Source organism: Ursus americanus, chromosome 24 (genome assembly GCF_024610735.1).
Source record: "Ursus americanus isolate L20-20 chromosome 24, mUrsAme1.1.p, whole genome shotgun sequence".
NCBI classification, from domain to species: Eukaryota; Metazoa; Chordata; class Mammalia; order Carnivora; family Ursidae; genus Ursus; species Ursus americanus.
In genome coordinates this window covers 44,412,078-44,424,237 of record NC_142150.1, presented here as the reverse complement: position 1 = coordinate 44,424,237, position 12,160 = coordinate 44,412,078, and the positions used below count along the sequence as shown (strand labels likewise).

The window sequence follows — 12,160 nt, the reverse complement described above, 5'->3', positions numbered from 1 at the left end:
AGTATAGAGGCTCTTACGGTGGCACAGGTGCCCTTCGCCAGGGGGGCCTGTGCTCTGCAGACAATGGGGCAGATTCGAAGGCCAAGGGCCTCAGGAACCCAGAACGGCAGCTCTGTTTGCCTGACTCCTGCACTTTGACTGGCGGCCCAGACAACCCAGACATCGTTTCCAGAGCGAGACAGACGCACGGCTCTGTGTCCAGCACTCCCATGCCTGCGGAGAGTCAGTCTCGTTTTCACCCGGTGTGTGCCGGGCTGAGGGAGCAGTGGACGTAAGCTTGTGGGGGTCCCCTTCAGCTTCCATCCAGAGGGCGTGGCAAGGCCCCTCTAGGTCACCCAGATCTTCTCGGTCCGGCCTCCGCCTCCCAGGGGCACAGATGGACTCGGGGGAGGAAAGTCATCCTCCCGAGGCCCCACACAGCTGGACGCCCCCGCCTGGCCAGTGCCTCCAGAGCCTTCCTGGCTCTGCAGTATTATCCTGAGAGCCTTCTGGCTTTAAAATAAATCAATTTGGGTTGTTAGAAAGTTCTCTCCGCCCAGCTGGTCCCAGAGCATGGGCTTCAAAGCTGACTCAGTAATAGAAACTGCCCAACGGCATTCCCTTAACGTGGACGTCGTCACGGGGCTTTTACCGTTTCACGGCCCTGAGCAAAACAGGAAGGAGATGTCAGTGCATGGAAGTGTAGATGACTGGGTGAGCGCTATGCACAGGGGATCACGTTTGCTCCCAGTGTGCTTCCTTGTAGACGGTATTTGAGAAGGGTTATTCCAGGCCGGCCGCAGCCCTTCCCCGTGCTCACCCGACTGCCAATCGCAAGTGTGGTTCTTAGGCTCTCATTTCCCAGTCCTGACGTTAGGATCGGTCAGCAGGAGCACCTCGGGGTGAATGCTGCTCCCTGAAAACGGGGCGCCTTCTTGACCTGCTTGGATGTGAATGTTCTGGCAGGAGGACCCAGGCTCCTGATGGACCCAAGGCACCCACCTGCACTCGCAGTCACTTAACGTGCCAATCAGGCCACAAGCTAAACAGTATCCACCCGCCATTCAGCCAACAATGACACTGCACACCGACGGGGGGCTGAGGCCCCCGGTGGTGCTTGGGGCCATGGCAGCCGTGAGGGCTGAGTATCAGAGGCACCAACACACCCCAGGCGTGGAGTCAGGGAGACACATTGACGGCAGTGCTCAGGCCTTAGGCAAGCGTGAGAATGACTCGGTGGCCCTCCCCACCTCCCGTCCCAGGGCCACTTCATAAGAACACTTTGGCAATAAGGGTCGTGTCCACGCGAGACAGGTTGCTCACGAGAAGCCCCTGGTAACCAAAACGCAGAGGTGTGAACGGGCACGCTGGGACAGTCTGGTGCCAAACGGGTTCAGAGCCGCTGCCCCAGCTCGCGTGCGGGACAACAGACACACCTAGCCGGCATCACCGAGCGGCCTCTGGCGTGCATTCAGTGGTTGTTCAAGAGCCAGATGGAGTCTGGAAACACACTGGAAAAGCCACTTGAATCTTCCTTCCCCCACCCCAGTTAACCGGTTCTGGCTAATGAAATAACAACGCGCCTCTGAGAGCGTCAGTTAGCTCTCAATTCTTGTTTTACTTCTGTTTCCATATGGATTTGATGTAAAAGGCAGCACAGAGTGCTGATCCAAGAGAGGGTGTGTGCGCGTGCATGTGTCTGTTCTAAACCAGGGCGACAGATTCCTGCGTGTTCCACCCGGGAACCCAGTGGTTGCTTAGCAACGTAACGATCTCTGCAGCAGGAGGATCCAGTGAATAATGTCAGCGTGATGAACCGAGAGTAATCAAGCTACTGAGGAGGGCAGGATGGGCCAGCCCGGCGAGGGCCTTCGCTCTGCTTCTCAGGCTCTCTGGTGACTCTTTTCCACAGCGACTTTCTGCCGGCCCCAAGCGCGTGGCCGGATCCGGCACCCCCGCATTATTAGCTGCCGGGCTGTCGGCTCACAGTGTAGACTTGAAGCAAAGCACAGATCCGTGGGGCGCCTTCCCCCCGCCAGGAATGCTGACTTAGACTTGCCAAGCTGCAGAGGACAAAGGATGGCTCGGGAGCCCTCGTCAGGCTCTTAGCAACGACCTCGTGTCATTCCAACGCTGTGGTCCTCGCTTTCTTACCAGGCTCTCCCTGGGTGCTTTTCTTCTTGATATTCACATTATCCCAAGCCCGAGAAGGCAGGGTCGTGACTTTCTCCTTCCAAATATGCAGGTGAGGCCTCGAGGTGGACTGCCCGCTCTGCCTCCTCAGCCCCAGGAAGGGACCAGCCTCAGTAGATTCGCAGCCAACGTCTGTACCCCTGCCTTTTCCTCCATCGAAAAAAGCTTCTTTTTTAATTTCAATTAATTTTGCAGTGTTGTCTCAAGCCATCCCATTCTGTCATTTTCATGTGCTCTCGTGACGGGTGTTCACGTGAACAGAAGTAAGTACCGCTCGCGTGAACGCCTTGCCCTCGTGTGCGCTGCTGTCCCTCCGCTCCCCACCGGTGTGCTTGAGAGCCTTCTCTCTGTTTCCGACAACAACCACAGCTGCCTGCAAGGCTTTCCTTTCAAAAAACAAACCATCCCGACTGCCTGGAAACGGCTCGGACGTTTGCAGCGGGAGGACAGTGCTGACAGCCGTCCTCTGGCTCGGAGGTGCCCACTGTTGAGTGTGGCCCGGGCTTGGGGATCCCCTCCCCGACTGTGCCGCCCTGGTGGGTCCACCCAGAGTTAGAGACATGGGCACGGTCACCATGCAGTGTCAGCTCTAGAAAAGCACATCCGCACCGTTACTACAAGGCAGCAGGTGAGCAAAGGTGCTCTTGTAGATTCACCCACTTTACAAAAACCTTGTCTCTTCCCCGAAGGTTCTAGGCCCTAATTAACAATTCAGGCCACCTCCGGATCGCCTGGCTTTGCGCCTACTCATGGTTTTATTTCAACCCCCTTAGCTTAATCGTATCAAAGCAGAACCAAGAGGGGCCCCTGTGCTGCGGGTGCAGGGAGGGCACAGGCCAGCTCGAAGGACGTTCCACGCGCTGCCTCCCGGCGTGCGCTTCGGCCCAAGCTGGAAGTGGAGTGGGGCTTCCGATTCTGCCTGAGCAGCAGAACGTGCAGGTTTCTCCTTAAGCCCTTGCTGTGGCCACCCCTCTCTCAAGAACCTGATCTAGGTCCCAGAGGCGCTGGCTCCCTGTCCCTATACCTGGCACCATCGGGGCTCCTACTTGGGGATTCTGAGTCACTGAGCCTGGCAGTGGTGGAGGGGCTACCTTTACCGGCCAGTATAACCAGTACGCACCAGTAACCAGCACCCACAGCCCCCAGAGGTTCTTGACGGAGGTCTCCTATTTGTACCACATCCCACCTGGGGCACCCAGCCCTCCAGAAAGCTACATGGGGACCCTCCGGGGGTGGCGGTCCCTGGCCCGGTCACACCCACCTGCCCCTGGGAGTGCCTGTGTCAGGACCAAAGCTCGAGTCCACCCCACCCCCTCTACATCTGCTGCTTCCGCATCCCGTCCTTGAAGCAGCCAAGACTGCCATCGGGTGCAGAAGTGTCACAAGCTTGGAGGAACCCAGGTAGCCGACTGGTGGTCGTACCCACATATCTATCAGTGGCAGAGAAAACAGAGGCAAAGAAAAGCTAGGGCACAGAACGGGCCGACTGGGCCTCGTGCCCAGCTCACCCCTCCGTGTACAGAGCCCCCCCCACCCCGTCCCTGTCCTTGTCCGTGCTCATCGCCCGCCATGTCAGCACCTGTGTGGCTCTTCACATGTTCCCAAGCACGCCCTACCCCCACTCTCACCACTTGGGAGGGAGAGGAGCGCATCTCACCTATGAAGACATGGAGACTCACAGGTTAAAATGTGCCTACGCTGGTGTTGGGCGGAGCCAGGCTTCATACATCTCCAGTCCAGATCCTGAGGAGGAGCCCGTGTTAAGAGGGATCCTTCCGGAAGGAGGTGGGTGGTCTGTCCACATTCACATGAATGAGCCCAGAAGGCAAGAAACACACACCTACTCGTGCCGCCCCCCTAGTTGGCTGTGGCTTCTTGGGCTGGTAGCATGGATACGTCCTCAGTTTGGGGACAGCAGAGAAGAGCATGAACCAGAGCCCAGAGGCGTGGTTGTTCTCTGTGGTTGGAAAGGCTGCCGTGGGCCTTGGCCAGAACCAGGGAGGGGGCCGTACATAAAAGGCCACCGTGCGGGTAAACACAAAGACCAGAGACTTCCCTGGCACTGAGATGCAGTCTCCTCCCCTCGGGTCATCCAGCCGTCTCCCTGGGGCCAGTAAAGGCCAAAGCTCAGAGGCACGAGTGTACCCCGCTCCAACCCCTCGGGCTTCACCTGCCCGGCCAGAGCAGGAAGGACATGGGGGACTCCCAAGGACTCTCCTGGCCACTTGGGAGAAGGGGGTTCCTTGTAGATTTCTGCTTTTTGGTGAGGCTCATACATAGCGACAGGGAGCTTCCCGCACTGCCTTCACGCAGCGAGAGAAAACTCATTAGCACACCCACTCCACTCCGCAACCAGATGGCCGCGTCGACACTGGACAAAGTCGCAGCAGTCCTGGTTTAGCCCTCCGGGTCAGTATAGACTGCACTCTGGCAAATTACTCCTCGTTCTCAGGGTCCGTGGACGGTTTCTCCAAGCCCTGAGTGCCCCCAAGGAGGTGCGGGGCTTCCCACGCACTGCAACAGGGCCAGCCTGCAAGGGGCCCTTCCCCTTGTCCTTCCAAGCTGAAAAGCCCAAGGCCTGACAGGCAGTTAAGAGGGAGGGTCTCTTCCTTCTACGTGCCGAAATGGAGGCAAAAGCTGTCCTTTTCCCCGTACTGGTGATGTACTGGTGACGTCACCAGACACGTCTCACCCAGGGAGCAGGGCCTCTTTCAGGCCCCATCCTCATGTTTCTGAGTGAGCCCTTAGCAGTGCCTCCCCCGTTGCACCGGTCTGGCCCTCCCTGCGCACACGGCGCAGGTGCCCCCGCCTGGCAACCGCCCCCACGGGGGACCAGGTGAGTGGGCGGCCTTGGTGTGCTGTGGTGTCTTCTCAGAGCTCTGCCTCCTGCTCCCTTCCTCCCTGCCCGGGTCCTGGCATGGCAAGTCGTCTGCTCACTGCCAGCGCGGCTGCTGTGGAGAGTGTCTGCCCCGCCCCGCCCCCTGACCTTGGCAGTCTGCATCCCGCTGACCCACGCCGTGACCCGGCTTGTGATACTTGTCTCTGTTGTTGCCGTTTCAGAAGTCCAGAGGTCATGAGCACCGTCTCAGGTACACGGAGCACAACGGTGACCTTCACGGTTCGCCCGGGGGCCTCGCAGCCCATCACCCTGCAGAGCCGGCCCGCGGACTTTGAGAGTAGGACCTCAGGAACAAGACGTGCCCCGAGCCCTGTGGTGTCGCCAACAGAGCTGAGCAAAGATATCCTGCCTGCCCCCCTCTCCGCTGCTGCTGCCGCTCCTTCTCCCACTCTCTCAGAGGTCTTTAGCCTTCCAAGCCAGCCCCCGTCCGGGGACCTGTTTGGCTTGAACCCGGCGGGACGCAGCAGGTCGCCGTCCCCCTCGATACTGCAACAGCCAATCTCAAATAAGCCTTTTACGACTAAGCCTGTGCACCTGTGGACTAAACCAGACGTGGCGGATTGGCTGGAAAGTCTAAACTTGGGTGAGCATAAAGAGACCTTCATGGACAATGAGATTGACGGCAGTCACCTACCAAACCTTCAGAAGGAAGACCTCATAGATCTTGGGGTGACTCGGGTCGGGCACAGGATGAACATAGAAAGGGCTTTGAAACAGCTGCTGGACAGATAAGGGTGGCTGCTCTTTACCTTTACAGACTTCTTGTTATAAGTAGAGATGGGCTTCTACTGAAATATTTGGGCGGCCAAGCACGGTCTGTGAGCACCAACCCCATTCCACGGGTTTGTCTCCTGGTACCCAAAGAAATGCCGAGTGTGTCCAGGTGTGGCTGAGCGAAGGCCTTGAAATGCCCCCACTCTCCACGTGGGCTTCACGGGCTGTTTCTGTGCAGCAGGGGACACGGGGAGGGAGTTCTGCCACCACAGGAAGAGAGGCACAGCTTGCCTCCTAGCATGCAGGTGACCTCACTTTGCCAGGTCCCAGGGATGCCCCCGTCGATTTAGCACGGGACCCTTGCTCTTGCAGGCAGACACCAGTGTCCTCTAGATACCTCCTGAGACCTCCCTCCTCTGCTTTCCGGGCAGCTCTCACCACCCCAGGCCCACCTCAGTCTGTGGCCTCTGGGAGGGCACTCAATGCTCACTTGCTCCTTTCTTTCCTCTACTTTGCTTGCAGTAAGACACCCCACACCTGTCTGTCCGGTGCCCCTTCTTGGGCCCGAAAGGTAGAGAATCTTTTTTCCCTCTGGATTCTTTACCCCATCTCCTCCTGCCATGTGCATCCGTGGTTCTTTGGCCATGAAGTTCTTGGCCGTGGTGGGGAGTCTGAATGGGATCGTGCCCAGCTTTGCTCTGCTTTCTTTCTTTACTTCGGCAAATCTATTAGCATAATTCCAAAGTGGCCGAACAGATGTCACACGGAGTTAGTCAAAGCACAAAGCCGCGATTCCAAGGAGGAGGGGAGACCTGGCCATGGGAAGCAGCCAGTGTGCGGCTGCCTAGGTCCCAAGTCTCCCTGAGGGGGAAGAAGAGCAGTTAGTCATCTGCCAGAAGTGTCTCCAGGACGGCGAGAAGGGGATTCTCTGCCTTTCGCAATTTTTTTTTTAAATTGAAAGTGTGTTGCGTTCTGCAAAGATCAGAGCAGGTGAGCGTCCACTGTAACACGAGGGTGGGACACGAGGTGAACGGTGGGCGCGTGCTGCGGCGGGGGAGACTGCATCTTCCCCAGGAGCCGGGTGGGGCGCTGTGACGTCAGTTCCAAACCCAGCTCAGGGTAAGCATCTCTGCCGAGACAGCCCCTCTGCACTCTGAGGCCAGGGAAGATGGCACTTGGGGGCTCTACCCCTTTGTCTCCAACTGTCCGCGCAGCCCACCAGTCTGTCTTACAATAGGCTTCTTGAGAACCCAGTGGGTACGGCATCTAGACTGGACCCAGGGTTGAGAACACACGGTGAGCTGCAGGGTGAGGGGGCAGGCAGACAAACGAAGAAAGGAAAGCAGGGAGGTTTCCCGGGCTGCGCCAGGCCCCTCTCTCTCGAGGCTTTCCCAAGTTGTGCCCGTTCTCCTCCCTGGAGTCCCTCCCCCTGTAACAATACCTCCGGGTTCCAAGGGAGGTTGCAGCCTGCACAGGGGGCCACCAGACATCCAGCCAGGCTTCCAGCACATTCTCCCACACTTGGAAGAAACTCGAACAGCAGGTTTTGGCTTTTATTATGATTTCAGAACTAGCCTAGCCCATCTCTAATTATAAAAACATGATTTTTTTTTTCCTTTCTTTTCTTTACGCTCACAATCAAGTGTCTGATTAGGTCTGGAACAGCTCTAGAATGAACACATAAAATTTAGCAATTTAAAATCTCTTTCTTTACTGCAAGTTTAAATAGTTGTACAGATAGTTTATAAGCACAATATTTTAAGAAAAAAAAGTGGCTGGTCTACTAGGCAGCCTTTGTGCCACTTCAGTGCTAGAAAGTTAAAGAAAAAAAAAACTTTTGTGATTTAATACTATTTCTGTGGAATTATAAAAGTATGACCTTTTTAAATCAACCTTATTTGGATGCATCTGAACCAGCAGAGCTGTGTTATATTTTCTATCTTTGCTAGAACTTCGTCATCGAAGGACAATTATTTCTTCAAAAGTGGTTACAATTCACAATGCAGCAGTTTCTCCAAAACCAATACGCACCACACACACACACACACACACACACACACACACACAGTTTCTCCAGCCACATGCCCCTGAATTGGAAACTGAGTTTTGGACCTTCCTCTGTTCCAAACCCTTCTGCAGGACAGTCTGTATTTGAATGCCCCACTCCAACTTGAAATCAGTCGAACACAAAGGCACTTCTGTCCTGCACACCTTCCGTCTCTCGGTCATGGGGTGCGCCGGGGACACTATGGGTGGCCTGCTGAGGCCACCTGCAGGTGTTCAGAAAATGAAAAGGTGGTGGTTGGGCCATTATTTGTCTTCCATTTGGTGATAGAGCAAAATTCAGTCAGTGCACCACTCACCCTGGCTCTTCCCTCCTCTGTCTACTGTTCGGCATGACCTCCACGCTCAGTGCCAGGCGACACGCCAGAACGAGAGGACAGGAAGGGAAGGCGCTGCTAGGTTGCCACCTGGTGGTTTAAGGTTCACTGGACTTTGGCTGCCACTCCCTTTCTTAGAGAGACGTCGAGCCACGGGCAACTGACCAGAAGCAAGCAGACGGCAAGACAAAAAAAAGAGCTGGGCAGTCACTTATTTTTGCCTTGTCTTATTCTAGAAAAGTCACAGGACCCCACAGGACCTGCACTGACAACAGAGTAGCACATGTTGCCAAGATGAACCCATCTCTAGCCCTATTCGATGGTGTTGCTACAGAGAGCAATAGTTCCTGAGATCGCCGCCCACTGTTCTCCCTCCCCGCCCCTCGGACACATTAGGACGAGGCCCTAGTCCGTGACCTCCTCAAAGGCGGGACACAGATCACACTGCTCACATAAAGACCATGTTAATACTATTCCGGGCTTTAAGATCCACTTTTGTTATCTACTGTAATTGAAATAAACTGCATTTACATGCCTAGTCTCTGTAACCTTGTGTATACAAAACCCAAATCTCTCAAGATGTAAATTATGTACACCTGCCGCGGCGCCTTCTCCAGGCTGGCTGGGCACACTTTAAGTTAATTCATAGAATATACAATGACTCAATGTGACTGTTGATTTGCTGAACTTTACATTATCACAAAGTGGATTATTTGTGGTACTTTAGTTAGTAAAATGGTGATTTTTTTTTTCCTGAGTTACTGAACAAGCAAGCATTACCCAGGTGATCTGGCAATGACTTTGTGTGTGTGGGCCACAAATATTGATTTTTTTTCCCATTAACAATTTTTTTTTGTTTTTTTGGAAACTAATATGTTTCACGCTATGGTTTGTGTAACTTGTGTTCGCATTATCTGTGTTGCTGTTACTTTTGTGCTTTTATTCCTTTTAAACTTTATTTTAAAAAAAACAAAACAGAACAAAAAACACACTCCTGTAATTTGCACTTCCTCCCGACCCTTCAGTCTCTTGTATGGCAACCACGATTACTGTAAGAGAAATAAACATGCGATTGCACTAATGTTGTGGCTCTGATTGCACACAGCGAAAGCCGTCTGGGCGAGCCAGGAGTTGCCAGCTTGCAATCTGACGTAGGCTCTTTGAACATCATCACCACTGAACCTCCGGAAGGTTGACCAGGTACCACGTTTCTTCAAAAAGTCCGAGCCCTCCCTTCAAGGAGCTCACCCGCCTGGGCTCCCTCCCCTTACAGTACCCTCACGGCACAGACGGAGACGTGCCCGATTTCAGAGCCGGGTGCGTGCCGGCGTGCACGTCCGTGAGCTCTACTGTAAGAGCCCAGCTGAGGCCTGGCCTTCCTTTGGTTTGGGACAGAAGTGGGGGTGGCGCCGAGGGGGGTCCCCGCGCCCCCACCTGCTCGTCTTCTTCCCGCCAGGCCGTGGGGTTGCAGAACCGGGCGGCCTCTCCGGTTAACGTGCAGCCAGCCATGTTTCGGTCAGCAAGCGGGCAGTGAGGCTTGGGGCAAGAGAATTTGTGTCTTTTGGCGAAGAACTGAGCCAGGAAGACATGGGCTATCCCTTTGTCTGTAGGGAAGTATGTTTTAAACACTGAACCTCATCTCTGGTCTCATCAACGAATACCTGATGTCTTTAGTTCCTGGACAGTTTCTTCCATGTTGGCACGTTCTCCATTCGAAGAGCAGCCACTATGTGTCTATGGTCATGAAAACTTCGAATCCTCCCATCTCGCGTAGTTCACCCTCCCTTAAGCCTCCCGCCTCATTGTCCGGTGGTTTCACCCAGACCTTAACCACCCCCATCACCGCCAATGGTTTCTTCTAAACCTCTTCTGGGTAAATGTATCAGTTTGTCCTAAGGAAAAAAAAAATGGAAGACTTTTTCTTTGACTTGTATTTTATTTGAGGCATTTTACCAACCAGGGCACTGGAGCGTCTGTCCGTACTCGTAGCAGCCCGAGCAGGAGGAAATCCCACGGCGCCTAGGGGGGCACAGCCGCGGCTGCACCAGGGTGCCGCGCTCCGTGGGGACTCGGGTCATTTCCAAATCTGTCTCTTCGACGCCAGCAGGCCTGACCACTTCGGTTTCCAATCCGCACTGTATCCGTGACTTTCTTTCTTTACTGTTCCTATAACATGTCTCTGCATTTCGGTCTTTACCGTTCTGTGTTTAAAATTACAACAATCACTTTCCATTGCTTCTACTCTGGAACTCTGTTTATAGCAATTCTGAAACTTTAATATGAGCCTTCAAATAAATACAGAAATGAAAAAAAAAGGAAAAAAATAAAGTGTGTGCCTTGGGTGTTTTGAACCTGATCTGCATAAAACCATATTGTATTCAAATGCTGTATATTTAATGAAAGGATAAATATATCTTCACTGTATTAATGTAGCTGATAAAATAGTTCTAGTGCCTTGTTTTCTGAACTGAGAAGCCCATATCAATGCACAACGTAAAGTAAAAACCGATTCAAGAACTGAAATGTTGAGAAGACGTAGACGTGATTCTGGAGCCTTCATCCTAAGACTGTGGAATATACACAGTCGTTTAAATTAAAAAATAAAAAGAAAATTGAAATAAGAGTGTGTTATCAGTTAATTTTCCATCAAAAGTGCTCTCTGCTCTATCACGGTCAGTATTTTCACCCACCTGCCACACAGAGTGTGTGCGAGAGTCCCCAAAGAAGAGAAAGGCGTCCTGGCAGGAGGCCTTGGGCGAACCCCGCCTCCCCCCCACCCCCGTGCCATGTCGCTCCGGCGGCACGTGCTGGCGACTTCTTGAAGGCAACAGTGTTGACTGTTTTCAGATTTTGTTAAAAATTAACAAAGTATTTGTTGATAGTGACTGAGGCCTCTCATCACAGAACTATTTCCAGTGTTTACACGTGAAAGAAGTGTCAGTACACAGTCCGTTTTTCTTTTAAAAGAAAAATGCCGTGGGAAGTACCCAAATTCTGGCCCAATGGCACTATACTCCCTGTGCTGCAAGTCATGCGAGGGCCTCTGTCATCTTAGAAGTTGTCCAGGGTGTAGAGAGCACGTCAGGAGCTGCTGCCCTGCCTGTGGGGCTACAGTCATCACGGCCACAGTGAGAACGGGGGATGGCTCAGCCAGTCGACAGGCGGGTGCACACCGTGTGCCGTGTCCACCGCCATGTCTTGGTCTCTGCCAAACACGTGTCTCAAGGGAGCGAGGACCTCCGCAGGCTGTGCCTGTTTATCTCACAAGACTAGCATCGGTGCTGCTGTGTACCAGGCCAAAGTCAATTGGAGATCCAAACTTACTCGTTTCAGGCCACAAATGTAGCCCATAATCTGAGAATCTGAAAGAGGTGGTTTGGGAGAGACGGTGGGGTTTCTCGGGGGTCCCCATTCCACATGCTGCTGCTGCCTCGGCTGGAAGCGAGTATGTGTCCCGAGTCAAAGGGGCGTGCCACAGTGCCAAGCACAGCCGCCAGGCAATGCGGACAGGCGGGCAAGCCCAGGGCCCCATACGAGATGAGGATCAGAGAAATCACAGGTTGGCCTTCAGGGCAGCCAGCTGAGCAGGTCTGAGTGTGGAGACAGCTGATCTCAGCTGCATCTGGTGGCAGCACACCCGTCCTGTGCTCCTAGCCATCGAGCAGCCCTCCTGCCACTGCCCGCTCATAGTCTATCTTGCCAAGGAGTTTACATGGACTTAAATGTGTTGTTCAAACCCCAGGGCCCAGAGAGCAGGAGAACACAGCCTTCGAACTGCCAGGGAAGCGACCCCAGCACAAGGCAGAGGTCAGTTTATTTCCGTGCATGGTCCCAAGACATAGCACAGGCTGGAAATAACAGTAAGTCTCCTGGGTGCACTCTGCACCGGGTACCATCCGGAGCACCACACCCAGTGAGGGTCCAACAGCCCTGCAGTAGAAACAGCCCCGTTTTACAGGAAGCGAAGTCTTGCCCAGGTCCATGGTGACGGCAG

At 54.0% G+C, this 12,160-nt stretch overlaps 1 protein-coding gene across 7 annotated transcripts in view; it reads left to right on the top strand.

Moving 5' to 3' along the window:
- SHANK2 (SH3 and multiple ankyrin repeat domains 2) overlaps positions 1 to 10,787 on the top strand; it is a 503,557-nt gene extending 492,770 nt beyond the window's left edge. For all 7 annotated transcript variants that reach the window (XM_087855105.1, XM_045775905.2, XM_087855101.1 and 4 more), the window contains one exon: positions 5,233 to 10,787. In XM_087855105.1, coding sequence (XP_087711231.1) covers positions 5,233 to 5,803 — 571 coding nt within the window. In that variant the 3' untranslated portion in view covers positions 5,804 to 10,787. The remainder of the gene's footprint in view (positions 1 to 5,232) is intronic.
- The last annotated feature ends 1,373 nt before the right edge of the window (positions 10,788 to 12,160 follow it).